Source organism: Camarhynchus parvulus, chromosome 2, assembly GCF_901933205.1.
Source record: "Camarhynchus parvulus chromosome 2, STF_HiC, whole genome shotgun sequence".
NCBI classification, from domain to species: Eukaryota; Metazoa; Chordata; class Aves; order Passeriformes; family Thraupidae; genus Camarhynchus; species Camarhynchus parvulus.
The window spans coordinates 143,479,164-143,500,927 of NC_044572.1; the positions used below are offsets into that span (position 1 = coordinate 143,479,164).

Consider the following 21,764-nt stretch of genomic DNA (forward strand, 5'->3'; position numbering starts at 1 on the left):
GCTGGAAGAGGCAAAGATGCATGAAGCTGCCTTGCTGACTTTTCTAATAGCTTTTCTTCAAATAAGCTGTTCCTGTAGTATATACAACATTATTAACAGTTTATACTGAGGGCAAACTGTGAGTACTGCTAATCCTTCTTGTTTCACCCCTCTTCTTCTGGGTCCACCTGTAAATACCCCCATTACACCAAAATTGTAAGGTCTTTGAGCAAATACCAGTTTTTATCTGCCTTTGCAGTGAGATCACAGACCATAACTAGGTTCTTGCTGCTGCTGCCACACAAATATTTTAAGTCCTACTTCCCATGAACAGGCCTTCCATTTTCCTTGCTTGCTCCGCCTTCCCTAATAAAAGAAAAATTACTAAAGTTCAGCCATTGACCCTCCAAGCTGCAGTTACCACTGTCACCTCACTGTAACAAGTTTTGAGCATCAAATGACAAAACCTCATTTCCCTTTCCAGCCCTTCTCTCCTCACAGCTGCTTTCCTCCCCAGTAAAACCAGACACTGTGCACCAAAACCCACTTGTTGAGACAATGCAGACTGGGAGAGCTGGATGGGCCAGCAGTTCATTAAATGTGCCAATTCTGCCCCCATCCCCTGCTTGCAGCAGCACCACATACAGGACCCAGAGACACAAAAACAGGTTTTGCTTTCCAGAGTTGCCAGAAACAAAGCCAACCTCAGCCTGTCTGCATAAATCAACAATAAAAACAACATGCGTGAGCACTTGCCAGCTGAAGGATCACAACCCACCTTGAGGTTTGTGCATCAGATTTAGCCCATATATCTCCAAAATGCAGCAGCAACTGCCATGAAAGGTTGTAGCTCAACAGCTCAGGGTGGCCCAGAAAAGGAAGAAAACCCCAGTGCTATATGATTCTCAGTTTTTGATTGCCTCCCTAAATCCTCTGCATTTCCATCAGAGATGGGTCACTGCAGGAAGGGCAGAGATGAGACAATTCACAGGTGGGGGCAGATGATGTACATCAGCTGCATTTTTAAACACTCCAGTCTCCCAGTGTCAATAGGCCAAGGAAAATGAGATGGAACCACAGATTTCAGACTAAGTGAATCAAATAAATCTACCTAATCTACCAGGAGCTTGCATATGAATCTGAGTGAGATGTGGCTGAAAAACATGGCTTGAGAACAAAATGGATGGGATCTCCAGAAACACAAACCCAACCACCCCCAGCAAAGAGGAGGATTAATCAAAAATATCCCACCCCATCACAAGCTGTGTATGAGCAGCTAGCTGCATTTGAGGGCAGCTGGGAGACTGTGACACACCAGCCATAGAACAACACATGTTCTTGAATTAATGTCATCAAATATTCACTCCTGTCTCTTCAGCACTATGAGCAGAACAGTTCCCAGGTCCCGAAGTCAGTAGCTCCTTCATCCATGGTGAGCTGAATTGATAAAAAAGAAGCTGAATTAGTGCTGAAATATGACTGCCTTTAGTTGGTTTGTCTTCTGTCCCCGAGAGTGAAAATAGCAGGATTATCAGCAGTTTGTGTGCGCACAACTTGTTCCTGAGGTGAGCCCCACCTCAGGAACAGTGACAAAGCAGAGGTGCCTTCAGAAAGTCATTCAATCTGTGCCATAAGGGAAGACACTGCCACTGAGGATGCCAGCCTTGCAGATGTATGTTGAACACCATTTAAAGGCCAGTTAGAGGGGACAGGCTCTCAAGTGATCCCTGACCTTGACTCCCAATGTCTTCCCAAAACAACCATGAAGGGCTTAATCCCCAGTTATCAAAGAATATTTATTAATATTGAACCACTAATGGTTCTGGAGCGACATCACTCTCTTTTCCACCAGAGACACCATCTTCTCCTGTTCACTGGCCCACTTTTTCATGCTGTCCTTTTCACCCTCTGTCCCTTGAGCAAGGAAGGAGCAGCCTGTGGGAACCAGAAAATCCAGCACTATGCTCCTTCCAGTCTTCCCCTGCAGGACGTTTTTCTCTGTGCCATGCATGCAAAACACTAATATTTACTAATTATTACAGTAAGCACAACTGCTTTCTTGTTAAATTATACTTGCCCCAGCTGGTAATCACAGTTATTTTCTGTGTCCTGTTATGTACCAATTTGGCCTCAGCTTGAGACAAGGATGCTCTTTTCTCTGTCTGGGCAGTGCAGAGCCCAAGGGATGGTTGGGCAGGGTGAGCAGCATCTCTGAGGAGGGCAGGTGTGGGCACATCTCATCAGAAGAAGGCTGGAGATATTATGGAAGCACTGTGGTGGGACCTAGAAGTGCTGGAAGAAGCCTGGGATACTCTGGGAGTACAAGGATGCACAGCCCAAAGGGTTTTCATCTCTGCTTGTCCCTGAAGGTGCTTCTATAATATATATATAAATACACTACAAATAATTTCTGAGTTAGTAAAAAAGGCCCCTACATCCAAACAGGGATAGGGGCTGCAGTGGCTGTGTGGTACCACACTATTTCAAACACACTTTCATAGGTATGTCAGACATAACCTGTGCCATCACATTCATCTCCTATTCATTTTGACTTATCACATGACTGCACACTGCTAATAATATCCTTATTGCCACTAAAAATTATTTGGGAGCTTAAAAAGGATGCCATGACATGAAGATTAATCTCAGACTAAAACTCTAATTTTATGGTAGATTTGCTGACTCATAGACAGGCCAGTGACTTTCCTCTGCCTCATCTTAAAATAAAATATATATATAAAAAACCCAACAAACAACAACCAATCCGCAGGGAACATGATGTAAATTTTATAAAAGCAATAACAGAGAATTACAAAAGATCTTGCACCTTGATAGCCATGTTGCAGAGTAGGGCATTTTATGAAACACAGAAGTAAAGAAGTAAAGAAACCGAAACTTATTGAAGAGAAGTGTTGTCAGGCCATGAGAAAAGAGAACAGCTGAAATCATCACCTCATTATGTGCTTCTCCCAGTCCTGTGAAATCTCAGGTTTGAGAATGAAGTTTAGTTTTGAGAATGAAATAGAGGAGCCACCATCCTGAAAATGTTCACAAATACATAAATGTAGCACCTCATGATATGGTTTAGGGGCCATGGTGGTATTCAGTCAGTGAATTATGACCTTGAAGGTCTTTTCCAACCTTAATGACTGATTCTAAGCTATTCCTCTTTTATCTGACATTTAACATGCCTAGAAGTTGCAGCTTCTTTGGTGTCTCTCTTTATTCTTCACACTTTCTTCAGGCTTGGAGCTGACCCATGAGCACACAGGGCAGAGAGGGAGGTTCCCTGTTCCAGGACAGCCCAAATTGCCACAAAGCACACTCTGCCAGGATTTCATCTCTGAAGGCTCAGCTCTGCACTGGAATAACAAACAAAGCTTCAATCTCCTGCTCTTGGGGTGTCAGGACAGAGCTCACAGCCCTGTGCTGCCAGGAGCAGATGACAACCATGACATGTGCAAGGACAATGGAGCCACCCTGAAATAAATCACAGCCCTGGCTCCCTGCAGAGCAGGAATAGTGCAAACAGCAAAGAGCTGGATTCCTCCACTACCTGGGCAAGGCTCCTCACTGCTCACCAGGTCTTGGGCTTGCTCTCAGCATACCCAGGGCACACAGAGTCTCCCTGCAGACCAACAGCAACATCAGTAGACACTTTGGGATTAGACAAAAATGGGGAACTTGCCTGAAACAGCCCCCAAAACACCAGGTGGGCAATTCAGTTGTTTCCCCTATACAAGCAGCACTTTCATTAAGTGCTTCTAACATGTTGACCTGCAAGAGTAGACTTATTTCCCCTCCTCCTTCTCTTCTACATGTCACAATGAGGTTATTCCTCTTGCCTCTCGTTTTTGCAAGTTTGTTTCCAACATCTCCCTTGCCTCCTTCTGCAGCTCAGCTGCTGTTTTGTCACCATCACTGGAACTGCTTTCAAAGCTGCTGGATTCTTCCCTGAGCTTTTGCTGTCTTCTGTCTTACCTCACTCTCCTCACGCTGAAAAATATGGGCTTTATTGCTTATTTTTTCCTCTTCTTTTTTTTTTCTCTACCCAAGTGGGCTGAAAATCATTATTCTTTCCCTCTGGACAAGGCAGACATCAGACAGGTCCATCTGCTCTCCTTTAGAGGATCAGCAGCAAAGAGACTGCATGGACACCTAAAACTTACATCCCACTCTTCAAGAGAGATGACAGCTGAAGAAATCACCATATTGCAATTGCTTTTTAAAATAACTAAAGAGATACAGCTAGGTGTTTGTGTTCTGAATACAATAATATTGACTTAGAGCCCTTTCCAAAAAGAAAAAAAAAAACCAAACAAACCAAAAACACCACACTCTGGCAATCATTTTTTGGTCATCAGTGCATCAGTGTAGGGACTACATTGACCAGAAAGACCAGCAACAATTTCTGACCCCAGTCCTGCAAACCTGTTAAATGAGATTTACCCTCTGAATGCACATGGAACCAGGGGGACATCAGCAGAGATCACCATAAGGTGAGCCTAAAGGGCATCACAAGAAGATTTAGGAACAAGACTGAATCAGAATTCAGCACTGCAGAAAGTTGGTGATCTTGGTTCATGCATGTACATGCTTTGAGAAGGGTGTTTCAGACTTTAGACTGTGTGGGATTTTAGCATTTGGCAAAGTCACCTCAAGGCCAAAAAGGCTGGCTTGTTTTATCCTCGTGTCCAGAGTACTTCACAAAGTTTTATTATCCCCACAAGGCCTTCAACAACGCAATTAGGATGAGATTCACCTCAGCATTTGTAATGTAGATTTCTACATCTAAGCCATGTGTTGAAGCTCCTCTTACCGCCAAAAGATCCCTATTTATTTGGCACAATCTCTGGCAATCAGGGTGTGGTAAATCACTGTCTCCTTTACTTCAGGATGAGCTCAGCAGATCAGCAATGCTCCTGTAGCCCTGGTTTATATCAGCATCTGAGGAGACTGAAATGGCACATTTAGGCATTTACAGGGAAGACATCTACATTTCATCTTAAGCTTCCCAGCACAATTACTGTAACTGCTACTACTTCTGTTATGTTACATCATGATCTTAACAATACAATTAAGATACAAGTAATTCTCCTTTTCCTGAGTTAATTCATTGCTCATTTGCTTATCTGTTGCTAAAAAAAAAAAAAAAAACTAAACAAAAACAAGACAACAACAACCCCCAAACCCATCATATTCCTGGCTACACCTTGCAGTCCTGCCTACTCACCAGTCAAGAATATACAAAATCATTGATTTAGCCCATATTTTGCAGCTAAGATACAGTCTACAGCTGTCTTCTAGAAAATTCTCCAAGTTTGGTTTAAAAATGACAAGTGGAAAATTGATAATTTCTTGTGCTAATTCTTTCAGCAGATATGTGATCTGCTATTAGGCCTTATGTATAGCCTGAATTTATCTTGCATCACCTTCCAATCATGCTATACCATCATTTATGCAATTAAAAAGCCCTCTGGTAAAACAGAAACTCCATCTTCATGGCCTGGAACAAACACTGATGGAAATCTCAGATTAAGGCTAATAAACACATTATCTACTTCAAGTTGCTGGGACATTAACCCATGGTAGAGTAAGTGAAAACAAGCATTGCCAATGAAGACAGATTTCCATCTGCTCAAAATCTCTTTTTCTTCACTCCTCCTAATGATGTTTTCTTTAGAGTTACTGTTTCCAGAAAACTATAAGGTATTATTCTATAACAGCAGATTTTCCCTATGGTGTCCAAAAAAACATTGCTTTGGAGGTGATTATGTCCTTCTTTGGTCTCTGGGAGCAATGTTCTTTCTCATCCCATTTGCTGGGGAATGTGGTGACTCATGCATTTAGCCCTGGCTCAATTGCTACAGAAAGTTGCTGTCCATTTGTTGTCACATCAAGAGCTCCCATCTTTAATTTCTTGGTCATCAACACCAGCAGCAAATGGAGCTGCAAACCAGGACATGGTATTATCAGCCTGGCTCTGGGAGCAACAGCTGCAGCTGTGGTATCAGCTGTGCATGAAATAACTGCAGGTCATGGATTATGCTGAGCTCCTAAACCACTTCCTCTTACCGCTGAGACCAGGGACAGACATTAGTCCCACTTGTATCCTTTCTGGGAAGATAAATGGGTGTCCACCTCCACTTCTTATTCCCTCTTTCTTGAGAGAACAGCTGAGTCACCACAAGGAAGCTGTTACCTCCATAGGTCATCAATAAATCACTTTTTCCCAACACCATCACCACCCCTGGGCAAAGAGTGATCAGGAACTGTGACTCACAGGTGTGTGGGCCTGAATCCCAACAGCCCTGTGAGCTTCTCCTACAAGGATCTGTTTGTGTAGGGACTCAAAAAGCCTTGCCCAAAGTCACAGGGAGCCCCCCAGAAGGACCTCATCCCTGGATGCCATATTCCCATCACAAGGTGATTCAGAGATCATTCTTGCACCTAACCTACCTTGCTCCACATGGATAAAGGAATTCTTGATGAGTCCTGACTCTGGGGGAATAGAGGCACAGTTTTAATCCTACCATAGGTGAACCCAATGTCAAAATCCAAAAAGTTAAAAAGAGGAGTAGAAAAGATAAAAAAAAAGTAAATACAGCTATGTATGAGTAAGAGACAACTTGTCATGTCAGCTCCATCACCCGGCTATCAGCACTTAGGTCGAGGGATTTTAAGTCAAACTCAACTCCACTGTCCCAGTCATGTAATGTAGGAAAGGCAGAGCTGGAGGATCCAGTGACCGGTGCTGTTCTTCAGTAGTGAGGTGATGAATGCCACCAAGGAAAAAAGGGAAGACAGGATTGAGTGAGGGACAGGGAGAAAGAGATGGGAAAGTGAGAAGGAGTTGTAGAGTTGAGACTGAATGATTCTTCTGAATTATTAAAACTGCTAAAAAAGAAAAAAGTCATTGGGAAAGACTTCCTATCTTCAATGAACTCTACTGGTTAACGAAAACTATACCTAGCATTTCCCAGTGTCCAAACACAGACAGTACTGGTTTGGGTTATCCTAGAGACACGCAACTTCCTTTGCAGCTAAATATGAACACTGATTGCTCTGCAGTGGGCTGACCTGCCCAGCATCTCTGTCTAGATGTTACACCTCACTTCAGTCCATGCACACTGAGGATTAAATGGAGTGGGGAGGAAGGAAACTCTCCATGACTCTGGGCCCAGACATCTGCACATCATGTGAAACACATTAAACAATGTGTTCTGCAAAGAGAAACCAAATTTATTGTTCCCTGCAATATAATGGAGTTCAAATCTTGGAGATGCACAAAACTCAACTGGATACAGCCCCAAGCAACCTGATTTGAGTTTGAAGTTAACCTTTCTCTGTGGACTGGAGAGGAGACCTCTAAAACCTCCCACTTTAAATGGTTTTATGGTTGCAGTTGTCAAGTCCCTCCTACAGCCCCAATTTCAGACACGACCTACACCAAGAAATGTGCAGAAACACAGCCCTTCTCTTGCACAACTTCCCCAGCTTATCTGCACTGGATTTGTCACCCAATTAACTGGATTTATGAGGGAGGAAAAAATTCTCTCTCATCTTTGAGGATCAAGGAGGGAAGGAAAGCCTCCATGCTTAGATAAACCAGCTCCCAGCATGAAGGAAACAGGCTGTGAGCACCAGGGTGTGAATACTGGCAGCTCTGGGATAGGTTGGTGCTCACTTGATATTCTGCCATAGGATCTCCATCTCTCCTACCTACCTCACTCCTCAAGCTGTCTTACACTACTGGGAGGACAAGTGTTTTGTGTGCAAGACCTTGATCCTGGCCTCTGGTACTAGCAGAATATCCAGAAAGATAAAAAGATTTTGTACTGGGTCCAGAACAAGCTTGCAGTGCAGCAGCCAAATCCAATTGCTCCTCTGACTGCAATAGATTTACTCTACATCTGCACTGACATGACTAAAAGCAGTCACTGGCTCAGTATTTCTGCAAAAAACAAGAACACAAACTAGCAGCTGTTCAAGGAAGACACCACCACCCAGATACACTTCTTTATGTCAGGGCATTTGCATGCATTCAGAGTTCATACAGTTTTCCAGTGATTTTCAACGTTAGGTTCAATTATTCTGGTGTCGTGCTTCAGCGGGTGTATGAAAGTGAGCATGCCCTTGAAAATACTGAGTGAAGCTCACACATCTGCACTTCTTACAGGCTTTAAAAGGACAATGTTCAAGCCACCCTCAAAATGTTTACTGATCCCTAAAAGGCACCTAGAAAACAGTGATGCCTGTGCATTGATTTTGGGAGGTAATTTTGGGTTATGTAGTCAAGAGGACCAATGCAAATGGACTGAAACTCAGGAATAGGAAGAAGGAGGACTGATGCTGGCAAACTCCCAGCACAGCAGCTCCTGTGCCCAGGTAAATACAAGAGACAAAGGGAAAACACAGTCAATCACAGCCTTAGATGTACAACAGGTACTGGGTTTGAATGTGGCCTCAAGATCAACTGCAATTACCATCAGAAATCAAAAGCAAATTTATGTGAGAGCTCAGGGAGACAAAGCCCAAGGCAAAACAGAGAACAAAAGGAAGGTGGAAAGTTAAACTCAAGAATCTCAACTAGAGAAAGACCTTAAAACTACTGAAATGTTATTTTCTTTGGCATAATGTCAGGGATGACTGTAGGCTTGTCATGGCCTGGTATACTAAGTAGCAACATATATAAAGCTCTTGAGGAAAGAGAATTAGAATTAATATAATAGATAGAAGTCTATGTAATAGTAAGAATCATATTCCTCTTGCCTTTAGAGGTAGAACTCATTTGTCTGAATCCTGCAGACATTTACCAAAGATCAGCTCCTGCTATAGACAAGGGAGAGCTGCTCAGTGGAGCTGAAGTTGTGATTTATCTCCATGTAAAGCAGACCCTCACATCTGGTTGGATGAATCCCACCCTAAAACCCACTGATTGCATTGACTAAATCTCCACTGACTATAAAGAGAAGCTAAATCCCTACTGCACCCACAGAACTGTACATGAACATATCTGCATTTAGCTGTCCTAATGTGGCTTTGATCCCTGCCCCGCAGGTCAGGCAGAAAGTCTCCCATTCCTCAGGTGTTTTCAGTGCAAATACCTAAATTTAAATTAGTTCCATGAGGTCTCCTTTGTAGTCTGGGAAGAGTTTCAGGCACTGCAAGACGTGATTAATCTCACCCATTTTCAAATTGTCTTTAGAATGAGATTAATTGCACTCCAGAAATTTCCATTTCCTGTTTTTCTTCAGCAGCTATAAAAGAATTCCAGACAGCTACCTCAGATATTGTGCTAGATGGATGGATCCCACTGTGGAAAGACTGACACTCAAGCCTTGAGGAAGAGCAAGGAAATGCAGTTTGTGGAAGTAATTTAACACTGAAGAGAGCAGTGTATTTGACACTGTACTATGTGATAGCACCATATTCTGAGAGCAGGAATTGCCATGAGTCTCTGTCAGATGCCATCTCTGCACCCAGGACCTGACAAGGTAATGGAACAACATCTACAATAATGAGTGAGACACAATCAGGAGAAACAGCCAAATATCAGCATCCACACAACTAGGAATATCTTCACATTTCACACAGGAAGTTTTAATGAATGATGAGTGGGCTCTTCCTCCTGGATTTCTATCACAAAAATGTATTTTTTTGTTAATATGCCAAGATGTGGGGGTGAAGTGTTGAAACCTCCATGGGAGTTTGATCAGCACAAGCAGCACTGAAACAGAAGAGGCAAAAGGCATGGCAAAGTCCCATGAACAGGAAGGAGAAAAGATGTAGAATGTAAAATATGCTATTGAACACACACCTAGGGTGAAACCTGTATTATTTCAGTGGGGTAGGATTTTTGGGCCTTTGTCTAAGTGAAGGTCTTATCCCAGGGGTAATGGTTTGAAACTAAGAGCATCAACTTAGACTAAATATAAGAAAGATTTTTTTTTACAATGAGGGTGATAAAACACTGGCAAAGGTTGCCCAGAGAGGTGGTGGATGCCCCATCCCCAAAAACATTCAAGGCCACTTTGGGTGGGGCTTTGAGCAACCTGCTGAAACTGAAGGTGCACCTGCCCACAGCAGCAGGGTTGGACTAGAGCTTTAAAAGTCTCTTCCAACTAAAATTATTCTAATATTCTATCCCAAAAATGGCTTTTTGCATGGACCCAGGAGGAAAACCTCAAAGTGGTAAGATCTCACATATAGGAATTATGTCTGTTCTATTAACCCAAAGATGCTCATCCCAGCTCTGCGTCCCTGAGGCCAGCTGGCAATAGGAGTGTCCACATCTCTGACCTCACCTCCAGAGCAGGGAGCTGCCCCAGACTCCTCCTGGGAGTGGTGCCAGGTCTGTGGCAGCACCTGAGCTGTGCTCAGTCACTCGGTCACCAACAAATCCACCACCCAGCAGTGTCCTGCCATCAGCCAGAGTGTGTCACTGCTTGGGAACACTCCTGGCACAGCTCTGACAATCAGCTAAGACATGGCCAATGACTGCTCTGGGCATGGGCAAAGCTGCTGCCATAGCTGGTCCTGGGCTGCATCTGGGGCAGGGCACAGAAGGAGGCTGGGTGTGATCAGGGAGCCCCAGCTGTGTGCTCTGAGATTCTCACAGCACATCTCACAGGAGCAACAGTGCTGGCAAAGGCACAAGAGCAAATTCCAGTTTGTGTAATTACCTTCCTAAACGAATTCCCCTGCAATTTCAATCAGGTGCTCTTGACATTCCCTCCTCAGGGTGTAATCTCTCCTCATAAACTCTGAGCCTGCACGAAGAGGCACGAGAGGAGCAAAGATAAGCAGAGCTGGTTCTGCACTGCTGAGAAGTGGTGGGCAGCTCCCCACCAGGAGCTTTGGGGAATTCACTATCAGTCCCTCAGCAGCTGCACTTGCTTCTCCTCCATCCCCACTGAAAGCAGAAAATTTTACACTCTGAATTTACAGTCAGTGGGGAATGTCCTGTAAAGAGTCTTTTGGTTTAAGATTAACATCTCTGTCATTGACCTAAAGTTAGGTATAGCCTAACCCTAATGGCTCCTATAAAACATAGAAGAGATAGGACCTTGATGGCTTGGGATATTTAAACTTCCAGCATTGCTTTATCTCTACTCCAGTGGTGGATGGCACCAGGAACAATTAATTATTTTGTTGTTTGAGATACACATCATGTGAAAAGCATGAAAAATCTGAGATGGAGAGATAACAATTAAAAGCACATCGCAGAAATAAACAGATAAGCACAGCCTGAAACTCAGGTTTGGACAAAAAGACATGAGGAAATACTTGCAGGTCTGACATAGATGCAATATCTCATAAAATCTTTGATTCAGTATTAATTCAGATGGCTGGGAGAAACTATATGACACTAAAAGCTGGATCCAGAGCTATAAATAAAACTCTAACAAATTACAATGTATTAACCAGGAAGCAGGGAAGTTATTATTTAATAAAATGCTGAATGGTGTTTTTTAGTTCTGGCCTTACTGTTTCCTTAATGATCTAGAAAAAGAACTAAATTGAATGTTAGCAAAATTGTGAGGTACTAATCTAGGAGGTGATCAAAACACTAGTGAGGACAGAATAAAGTAAACATAAAAGCACTTGAAATTTTTAAAAAAGCACCACTGGAGAGTCAACATGACAATCACAAACTAACACAGGCTGCCAAAGGAGTGCAAAGCACATTCATGCAGCTCTCAGCCACAGCTCTGGAAACACAGGGACAAGTGAGATCCAGGGATCCATGAAATGAAATAAAGTGTGGGAAGTCAAAGGAAGTAAAAGACAACAGCAACCCAGAGAGGATGAGGATTCCTCCTCTGTCACTGCCATACAATGGATCTCTGCAGCTCCACGCACCAGCAACTGAGAAAAATTAAAGCAGGAAAGACTAGGGCAAGATATGTCATGTGGTAGAGGGGAGAAAGAGCAAAAGACATCTCAAGAGACACCAGAGATGTCTCATGTCAGGGTCTCAGCATCCTTTCATTTCTTTCAGAGAGAGATTTAGCAGAGTTAGAGATATTACATCTTCACTTCTGCATGGTTTGCACCAGTAAGGAGGACAAGGTGGTATCCTGGTGACTACAGCCAGAGGTGGTTATTAAGCTATGGGAAGGCTGAAGATGGGTGATGGATCCTTGAGCTTAGGAGGATCCCACCAGGCCTGAGCAGAACAATGAGCTGGTTGTACAGAGGAAGATGATGGTATCTCATGCTGCTTTCCACCAAATCCCAGTCACAATCTTCTGCTTTGGATTACCTCAGTGCCACCTTGGATAGGTTCCTCCTGACTTCAGAGGGACCTTTCATTTGCTCCAAGCTAAACACACATTTATGCAATTTGCTCACTTAAGACCAGGGAAGGCAATTTACAGATTTCCAGCCTGGAAGTTCTCCAAAAGTGCCTTTTTCCAAGCAGGTTACCAGAACCAAAATATCCCAGGGCATGTCCCTCTCTCCACAGAAAATGCTAAGTTTCCCAGCTACCATCCTAAGGCAGAAGACAGCATACACTTAACAGCTCTTGTGGAGCTTATTCCCTGCAAAGCTATTAATATTTAAGTTATCCCAATTAACAGGATCTGCCAGAAGCAATAGCAGATGCATGGCTCCATTCTTTCTGTAAAGTTTCATGCACAAGAGAGTGTGGCATTCTTAAATACAAAAAGGGAATATAATGTCATTAAACACAAGAATAAACGTTATCATTTATTGATACCATGCAAGGCTGATCATGGTAGTACCCAGCCACCTGGCTGTGCCTAAGGTCACCAGTTGTTTGTAAACAACATATAAATTATCTTAATGCTCATTTGATCAATTTTGATCAGAAATTTTCTTCCAGCTATTAAATCACAGAATCACAGAATCACAGAATTTCTAGGTTGGAAGAGACCTTTAAGATCATCGAGTCCAACCCATCTTCTAACACCTCAACTAGATCATGGCACCAAGTGCCAGATCCAGTCTTTTTTTAAACACATAGAGGGATGGTGACTCCACCACTTCCCTGGGTAGACGATTCCAGTATTTGATCACTCTTTCTGTGAAAAACTTCCTCCTTAATTCTAGTCTGTATCTCCCTTGGTGCAGTTTGAGACTGTCCTCTTGTTCCGTCTGTTGTTGCCCGGAGAAAGAGACCGACCCCCAGCTCAAATTCCTCAAGTTCAGACCTTGTTCAGAATATGCATTGTCCTTGAATATGCCATTGTCTGACCTTCCACATGCATCTCAATGCCACAAAGGACTTTTTGACAGTCAAGGGATACAGAATTATGTTCTACATACATGCATAGGTTTGCATGTTAGATAAGCGATAAATAAAAATGATTCAATCAAGTGATATTTGAAGATGAGGGCTATCAAAAAAAAAAGAAATGTGCTGGTTGAGTGGATTCTGAGGTGACCTTTGGGAGAAGTAGGAATGGCTGGGGCACCTTCATGTTCACCTCCACACAAAAGCACCCAGTGACAGATAACTGGCATTGTATGTATGTATTAATTTTTTAATCCAGCTGTTAAAATGGATTAGTATTAGTCTTTAGTTACTATTTATTTCCATTAAATTTGTTTTTCAGTGTTCCTACATTTTACAGCAAAATGAGCAAAAGAAGTGTAGAAAGCCTCTCCCTGCTCATTTTTGTACCATTTCCTGAATCCCTCTTTCAGATGAAAACAAGAAGTAAAGCTCAGGTGTCCTCTGCACCCAGCAGCTGTCCCAGAAGGGCACAGACCCTGCTGTGCCCTACCATGTTCCGTTGTTTGCAACAAGGAACAAACAGAGGTTGGGAAGGGGCTGGGATGGCTTTTATGAAGAGTGATACCTCTGACCAGAGCCCAGGCTGGAGATACTGAGATAAATCTAGTCCTGGGCTTTCCCACTGACAGTGTCTCCAGAAGTGCTGGGGTGGCACTGAGCTGCTGCTGCTCGTCACACCAAGTCTCTCAAAAGAGAAGAAAAATGTGATTTGCTGGCTGCTGTGGTGGCTTTGCTATATCATTGCTTGTCAAACTGATTAAATTTGGGACTGTTCAGTTTTATAGACCTAACACCAGGGATTGTGACTTCTATTTGAGGGGCTATCCCTCAGCTGAGCTGGCAGCACTGAAAGCCCAGCTGCAGAGTGTTTGCTGGCACTGGCAGCGCTGCTTCCCTCCGACATTCCAGGGATTCCACTGCCCATCAGATGAGCTGGGGAGTGAACTTGCAGCAGGCTGTTCAGGGACCTGCAGGGGCCTGAGGGACACTGAGGCACACGCTGCGCACCCTGCAGCCCTGTGCCTGCAGCTCCCAGGAGCCGTGGCAGCACAGAAACTTGCCAAAATTGAATACAGGGCAAAGCAATCCAATCTGGGGGTACCCACTGGGGAGTGCGCATAGCTCTGAGCACTGATGCCCAAGCACAAAGATTTGAGGCTGCAGGTGAACACTTATTCCCACCAAAGGGCCTGGTCCATAATTTCAAAGGAAGTTTGGATGGTTAAATAAGCAATGGGCCCCTGTGAGCTGCTGAGGGGACTCCGGAGCTGCAGCTGGGGATCACCAGCCACTCACTACCCAGGCACTGGTTTCCCCAGGCTGTGCTACCCCTTGTCTTTCCCCCAGCAAATCCCACCTTCCTTCAGTCCTGGCAGCTGATGCCAGCAGCTGAGCTACAGCCACATCCCCCCAGGGCACCCACAATCCCAGGGCAGCTCCTCAAGCCTCGGTGGAGCTGCAGGAGCAGAGGCGTGTGGTAAGGTCTCCAATGACTAAGACTTCATTAGTTTTTACAAAGTATACTGCAGAATATTTATGCATGCATTATGATGAATTAGCATCAATAATTAAAGCAGAACTCATATTGGCACACACATAAGCAAAGGGCACTTGCTAATGGACCAGGCTGGCTCTGCTGCCCTAGGGACGCCCTCAAATACAAGTCCATGCCAAAAAAGCCAAGAAAGGATTCATAGTTGTCCCTCTTTTTACCCCAAGCCTTCCCCCATCTCCCTCCAGATGGCTCACAGAGTCTGGGGGTGAGCACATCTTATGGAGCATCTCCTGAAGGGCAAAGAGAAAAACAATGGAAAGCCTCCAGACCTTCACCCTGCTCCCCAATCCCATGACACTCTTTCCTGCAAACAGCCCACCTACAATCAGTCATGCAAGAGGTGCTTCCCAGAAATGCTGATTTGATAGATCTCATGACTCTGCCTCCTCTTCTTATTCCAGGTATGAAGCAGTACTGAAAAAGATTGTATGGCAGAGAAGGGTTCTCTAATGTTCCCCATGGCTTCCCCCTCACATCAGCACGTACATCGTGGTGATCTACGCCAGCAGAGTGCAGGTGATACTGCACACTCCCCCAAAAAGGAATATCTAATCCCAAACCTCTACCTAGCCTTTTTCTCCATGAAAGTAAAGGCTGTAGTTGTCTCAGAAGATGATATGAAAATGAGACTATCTCCTAGTTACTCCTCCTTCATCCTCTCTTTAAGTCAGGTTAAAAATTTTCCACAAATTGCAATCCTAAACAATCTATATTATGTTACCTTTCTGTACTCTGTCCTTTATCCACCAAATATTTTGTGCTTACAGCTAAAAACAACACTGGAAAAATAAAAATCTCACTTGTTTCAATTTTTCATTCTACTCATTAATGCTTCTGTGCATAAATAAAGCATTTGGATGGTTTGTGGAGGCGGACAGGTCTTGAGTCTGTCTCCCTGGCCACAGCACACATCCCACGAGGCACAACTGCAGGGGTTTCCTACAATATATTGCACTTCCTAACACAAAGGAAAATACAGAACATCATGGGAACATCAGCTGTACCTACAGTGACATGAGCTCAGAAAAGAACAGGGATAGGCTGTAGCCTGACCTGCAACACCCAAGAGACATTTACAAATGAAATATCTCAAAAACATCTCAAAATCTCAGGTTATTTTATTTTATTTTACTTTATACTGAAAATGTTCAGCTAGAGTTTAGCTTTACAGACATGAAATTTTTCATGGGGAAAAACATTTTTTCTTACCACGTAGGACCACTAAGACATTGCCATATTGCCAAGAACACCATGAACCCTGGTGACCCAGCAAAGGGGCTCATCATGAGAGACAGATAAATCTTCTATCTGTAGAGCTACTTGAGAGCAAATGTTTTCAGATGGTGAAGGAAACAGAGCTGGCTTCTTTAGGGACCAAATCCCCAAGGATAGGCTTGGATAAATTCACTTGTGCAGAACAAAGAAGAAGGAAGAATCACAAGGAAAGCATCTCACAACGCTTTCTCTTAATTACTGCCAGTGAAAGCTGAATGCTAAAATTTCCATCAGGAATTACTCCCTTTCTCAGCTGCACCTCTGTCCCTAGGGCTTGGCAGGGCCTGATCCCATTTATGAGCTCTCCTTGAACGACTTCCTCAGACAGGATCATTCCAGAGCACCCAATGCCAACCCAAAGCCTCCTTTATGTGCACATTCCAGCAGTGAGATCCACACAGGATCCTCCTTTATGTGCACATTACAGCAGTGAGATCCACACAGGATCCTGACCCCTCTGCAGCCATTTGTGCATCTCTGCATGATTTAACAAGATCCCCTCTCTTTCAAAAGTGCCACTCTTTCAAAAGTTGTGGCATGCAAAGTTTTCACCAAGAGCTTGTCACAGCCCCCTCCTGCCCCTCACACAACACCTTCAGCGTGGATGGAAAAGTTGCAATCCTCTTGCATCAGCAGCTGCCTGCCTCCCAGACCCTGGGATACACACAATATTGGAGTGCTTTGCATCATCTCTTCGTTAAACACCTCTGAATGCTCAGATCTACAAGGAATTCATCACATCCAGCCATCCTCAAATCCCTTTTGGCCCTCAACTGTTTATTCTCTAGTTATTTGTATTTGACAGCAACAATCTTACTGGTTAATTTTGGGTGCATGGCACTTACTGCAAAGTTACTCAGATGAGACAAATCATAATATGCCATTAAGATAACATAAATGGGACTTTCCTTGAAAATTAAAACAAGATCAAATTTATAGATTTTATGGGAAGACTGGCAATCTCTCACCTTCCCAAGGAAAAGTGTAAACTGTTCTAGTGTGAAAAGAAGCGCTGGGAGACTGCTGGGATGGAACTACACTGCATCACAGCAGCACCTCCAAACAAGAGAGACTCCTTTAAAGAAGGAAAAAAGGTTACAAGACAATTCATTTGAAGGCAAGAATAAAGACTCTGGGTATCAGCTTAGATGCTGCTTCCCCACAGCTCCTGCTCTCAAGCAGGTCTTCCTCCTCCAGTGGCAGGAACAAGCCCTGAAGCCTGTCAGCCAGATCCCAGAACACTCCTCCATCACTCAGCAGATTCCTTTTGTTGGGCTGGATCCTATAGTGAGGTAAGACCCCACAGCTTCAACTGAGTTCAGAGGGAGCTGAGACTGAACAGAAACTCAGTGGGGCCAACTTGCACAGAAAGATCATCTGGATGTCCTGGGGAGGGATGGAGTGTCTATGCTGGGCTGACAGACTTGTGTCTTTTACTTCCTTTAAGGATAAGGACTTCTAGAAGTGTTTTGTTTTGTTTCATTTTCATTAATATTGAATTTGGCACTGATGGTTTTCACAAGACTGTTACTGACTTTTGTGAGTCAGACTGACATTTCAGTTTTGCAGGAGTGAGTAGTCATCAAAGAGAAGTTGACCACACAGTGTCAGGTCCACTCCTAAGACGAATCAAACCTTACAAACGTCATGATTTTTTCCCATTCTGTGATCCATATTGCATAAGTACCTTAAAGTCAACCACACATCTAGAGAGTTATCTAAAATGAATGGTCTAACTTGGAAATTCTTATACCATTGCAAATAATTGTCAATTATTTTATTCATTTCAATTCAATTCAATGAATTCAATATTCAATTACAGTATTGTCAATTGTCTGAATCTCACCTGAGCCTCTCCAGACACATCCACTGTCCTATTGCTTATATCCAGACATGAGCCTGGATACAGATTTGACCCAGCTGCCACAGAGGGGTGCAAACTGCTTGGAATGCTCTGCTGTGTGCTAAAGCCTCACTGAGGTGTGAGGGCTGGCCAAGGCAGGATGAAAGGGGTGCCCCTCTGTCCCCAGCAGCATTATGTAATGCTGAACAGAACTTAACAGCAAGATCCAGACCTAAGAGCCTTCCCAGCAAAACACACTTCAAGTGCTGTCACTGCCTGCTTGCTAGCACGAGTTTTCCTATGGCAAAAAGAGGTGAAAGAACCAAAAAAGTGTCACAGCATCCAGTTTCCAGTTTCAGATTTTAAGCTGGAAAACAGGACCTGAGTCCCAAGATATACTTGATGAATAAACACTGAAAAGAGGGGAGCAGCAGTGAATGAGTGGTACACAAGCAGCACTCTAGTAGTGATGGTTGCCTTTTAACTCTTGCTCAGGGCTAAAACACTGTGAACATAACAAAAATATGCCTGAAGGTAAAATCACAGCCCTACACTCGAATTGTTTATTTGCAGGTGCAAGGACTAAGCCAATGATCAGTACTTCCTGAGATCCAGGCTCACAACCCATGCAGCCTAGAGAGCTTTGTTTGTCTTTGGCAAATAAACCAATTTCAAAAATCACTCCTTAAATCCTCTGTCACATAAAGCTCTGCACACCTTATAGTGCCAAAGAAAAACACTACCACCATGATCGCTGACAAACCCCTGGGTTTTCAAACACATTCACAACACTAAAACAAACATTTATTTTAATACGACTCTGCCAACTCCATTCTGTGATGTTGACAGAATGATCTTTTTGATATTCCTTATGACAACTTAAGGCAACAGAATTTTTAGGAATGCAAACCAGTTGTCATTCTCTTGACTTGTCACCTATGGGCCCTAAAACGAGTTTATTTCCTCTCGGTTCACTTGTGGTCAGTGTAACTTTCTGGTTGACAGCGCTGCAATGCTCGGGTTTCATGCACTGCGGGGTGATGCTTATCGGACCGAAACCCGATGGTTTTCATTTGACGCTTTTAGCTACGGAAGGGATCGGTTCACCCGCGGTCTGCAACAGCGAGCTGAACCTCACGCTCCAGGCTGAGCTGAACTGGCCGCGTTCCCCTGAAGCACTTCGAGCCTTAAAACCGCCCGGAGCTTGGTTTTTCTGGCATCCTTCCTCCAGTGCCTCAGACACACAGGCTCGGGAATGCCACTCCAAGGCAACGTGGAGGTACGGGCAAGACAGAATCACAGAGTTAAGAGCAGCTGCTCCTTTTGGAAAACCCGACGACATAAGAGAAATAAAGCCGCTCAGCAGCACCCCCCGTACCAGACCCTTGCTCCAGGCACAGCCGGCCCCCGGAGCGCCTCACCCCGAGGATGATAAAGCAAAACGCTGATGATAAACCCCCCAGGGCAGCCCCGGCCGCGCCCCCGGAGCCCCGCTCCGCGCCCCGCGTACTCACACGAAGGCGTGATAGAGCAGCGCCCAGCCGCGGGGTCGTTCCAGGGCGTCGTAGATCAAAGTTTGGATGCGGCGGTACCTGGCGTGGTTCCGCTTCACCGGGCGGCTCAGGGGGGTCTTCGCCAGCAGCCCCAGTCCCGGCGGGCTCCGCTTGCCGCCCTCCTCCTTCCCGCCGCCCTCCAGCAGCAGCGTCCCGTCGCGGTCGCCGCCGGTGCCCAGGGCCAGCGAGCCCTGCTCGGGGTCGCCGCCGGCCGCCGCTCGCCGCCCCGCCGCCGCCGCCGCCCCCGCCGGCCGCGCTACCGCCCGCCGCGCCGCGCCGCGCCTTCAGCCCCATGGTCGGGCCCCGGAGGCGAGCTGCAGATCGGCGGCGACAGCCCCGGGAGCCCCAGGGCCATGATCCGAGCTCCCCGTCCCTCCCCCCAAAATGACTTCTCTATATATTTATATATATATATTCATCTGTGAATGTATGTGTGTGTATATATATATATATACATATATATATATATATATATAGCTGGAGGGAGGGGGTAGGAAGAGGTGGGCAGGGGAGGCGGTCACATCCCCGTCAGGTCACCCGCGCCGGCGGGCAGCGGGCGGGCAGGAGCGCGGCGCGCACCTGGGCCGGCGCGAAGGAGGGGAATCATCGCGGAGTTTATTTACCAGCCCGATGCCCGAGCCCCTTCTTCCCCCCCCCACCCCGCCTCCTCTTCCTCCTCCTCCTCCTCCTCCCAGCTCCTGCCTCCCCCCAGCCCTCACGTTAGGGAGTGGCCCATTGTATGCAGCCAGCAAATAGCCGGGCGCCCGCCCCCCGCTCCCCCAGCCCCGGCTGTCGAGTCATCCGCGGTGTGGGGGACACCGGCACCGGCCCCCCGCCACGGCGCTGCCCCCCCCTTGTCCCCCCACCCCCCGGGTGCCACCCCCCAGCAGCCGCCGCCGGGGCCGCCGGCGCCGAGCGGGGAGATCCCGGCAGCCGGCGGAAGGGGAGACCCCGCTCGGCTCCCGGGGATCCCCCTGCAGCATCACAGCCCCCCTCCCCCGCTGCGGCTGGAGGGAGGGAGAGGAGGGGAGGGCATTCCCGGCCCCCGGCGGGGGGCTGCTTCCACCGCCGAAGCAGGAAGGAGCGGAGGATGGGGATGAGGGATGCCGGGAGAGGCGGCGAGTGGGCGGCTGGAGGCGCTGGCGGCCGCTGCGGATCGCTGCGAGCCGAGCCGGAGCCTCCGCCCGCCGACCGGGCTGGGGCAGCACGGCCGGGCAGCGCCGGCCCCGCCGGGCAGCGCCTTTGAGCGCGGGTCTCGCACGGAGATGCTGCTCCCGTCCCCTCCCGGGAGGCTCCTGCACGGAGCGGCGGCGGTGCCAGCCCAGCTGAGACCCGGGGTGCGCCCCGACCCTGCGACTCAGGAGCTCCCCTCGCTCCGCTTTGCCGTGTGAACCGCAGCCCGGTCCATCTTCGGACCTAAAGCCTGGCGGGATGTGATCAACAGCCGCGGACCCTTTTCGTTTCCATTTCTAGGCTGTAAGGAAGAAGGGAAGAGACAAGCTTTTGTGCGCCTTACACCTTTGGTGCCCTCGGATTTCTTCCACAACGCGCTAGAAACATCCCCTCTGAGCGCTGCTGTCGTGTAAAAATCTGCCTTCAGGGCTGGGCGTTCGCATAGCTACACCTTGGGAGGATAGAAGTGGTCTAAAAATAAAATAAAATGCAATAAAATTAAATACATGGTAAAATAAAATGGAAAATAAAATAAAAAAATGAAATTAAATGAAATAAAATGGAAAATAAAATGAAAAAATGAAATGAAGTAAAATAAAATAAAATAAAATAAAATAAAATAAAATAAAATAAAATAAAATAAAATAAAATAAATAAATAAAATAAAATAAAATAAAATAAAATAAAATAAAATAAAATAAAATGCAAAGCCTTACAGGTTGCTGGTGGTTTTCATGGAAGGTTCTCCTCCTCCAGATGGGGGAGTTTTCCTGGTATCTCCTAAAGAGATGCCAAAACACCCAAGAGCCCTTCCAGACTCAGAAGCAGATTTGCCACCTACTCTATCTGTTCCTGTTCCATTCCTGAGGGATTTATGATCTGAGCAGTCCTTCCACTGCTTCACACACCAGGAAGGACAGCAGATGCAAAGGGAGCTGCTGGAGGTGGTTTCTGGACCCAGCACAGGCCACAGTACTTAGGACCAGACAATCCCAGGTCACTCAAAAACCACACTTCTGTCACTGCAGAGCTGGGTGGAAGAAAGGCTGTTTTCCCTCCCATATTTCACCCTCTGAGGGCATAAATTGAGCAAATTCTGTGCCAAAGAAGAAAAAAACC

At 45.7% G+C, this 21,764-nt stretch overlaps 1 protein-coding gene across 1 annotated transcript in view; it reads right to left on the minus strand.

Moving 5' to 3' along the window:
• The window catches only part of KCNQ3 (potassium voltage-gated channel subfamily Q member 3), a 193,791-nt gene extending 173,696 nt beyond the window's left edge, over positions 1-20,095 (minus strand). The window contains 2 exon segments of the mRNA XM_030971456.1: positions 19,434-19,715; positions 19,717-20,095. Coding sequence (XP_030827316.1) covers positions 19,434-19,715; positions 19,717-19,766 — 332 coding nt within the window. The 5' untranslated portion in view covers positions 19,767-20,095.
• Positions 20,096-21,764: the final 1,669 nt, after the last annotated feature.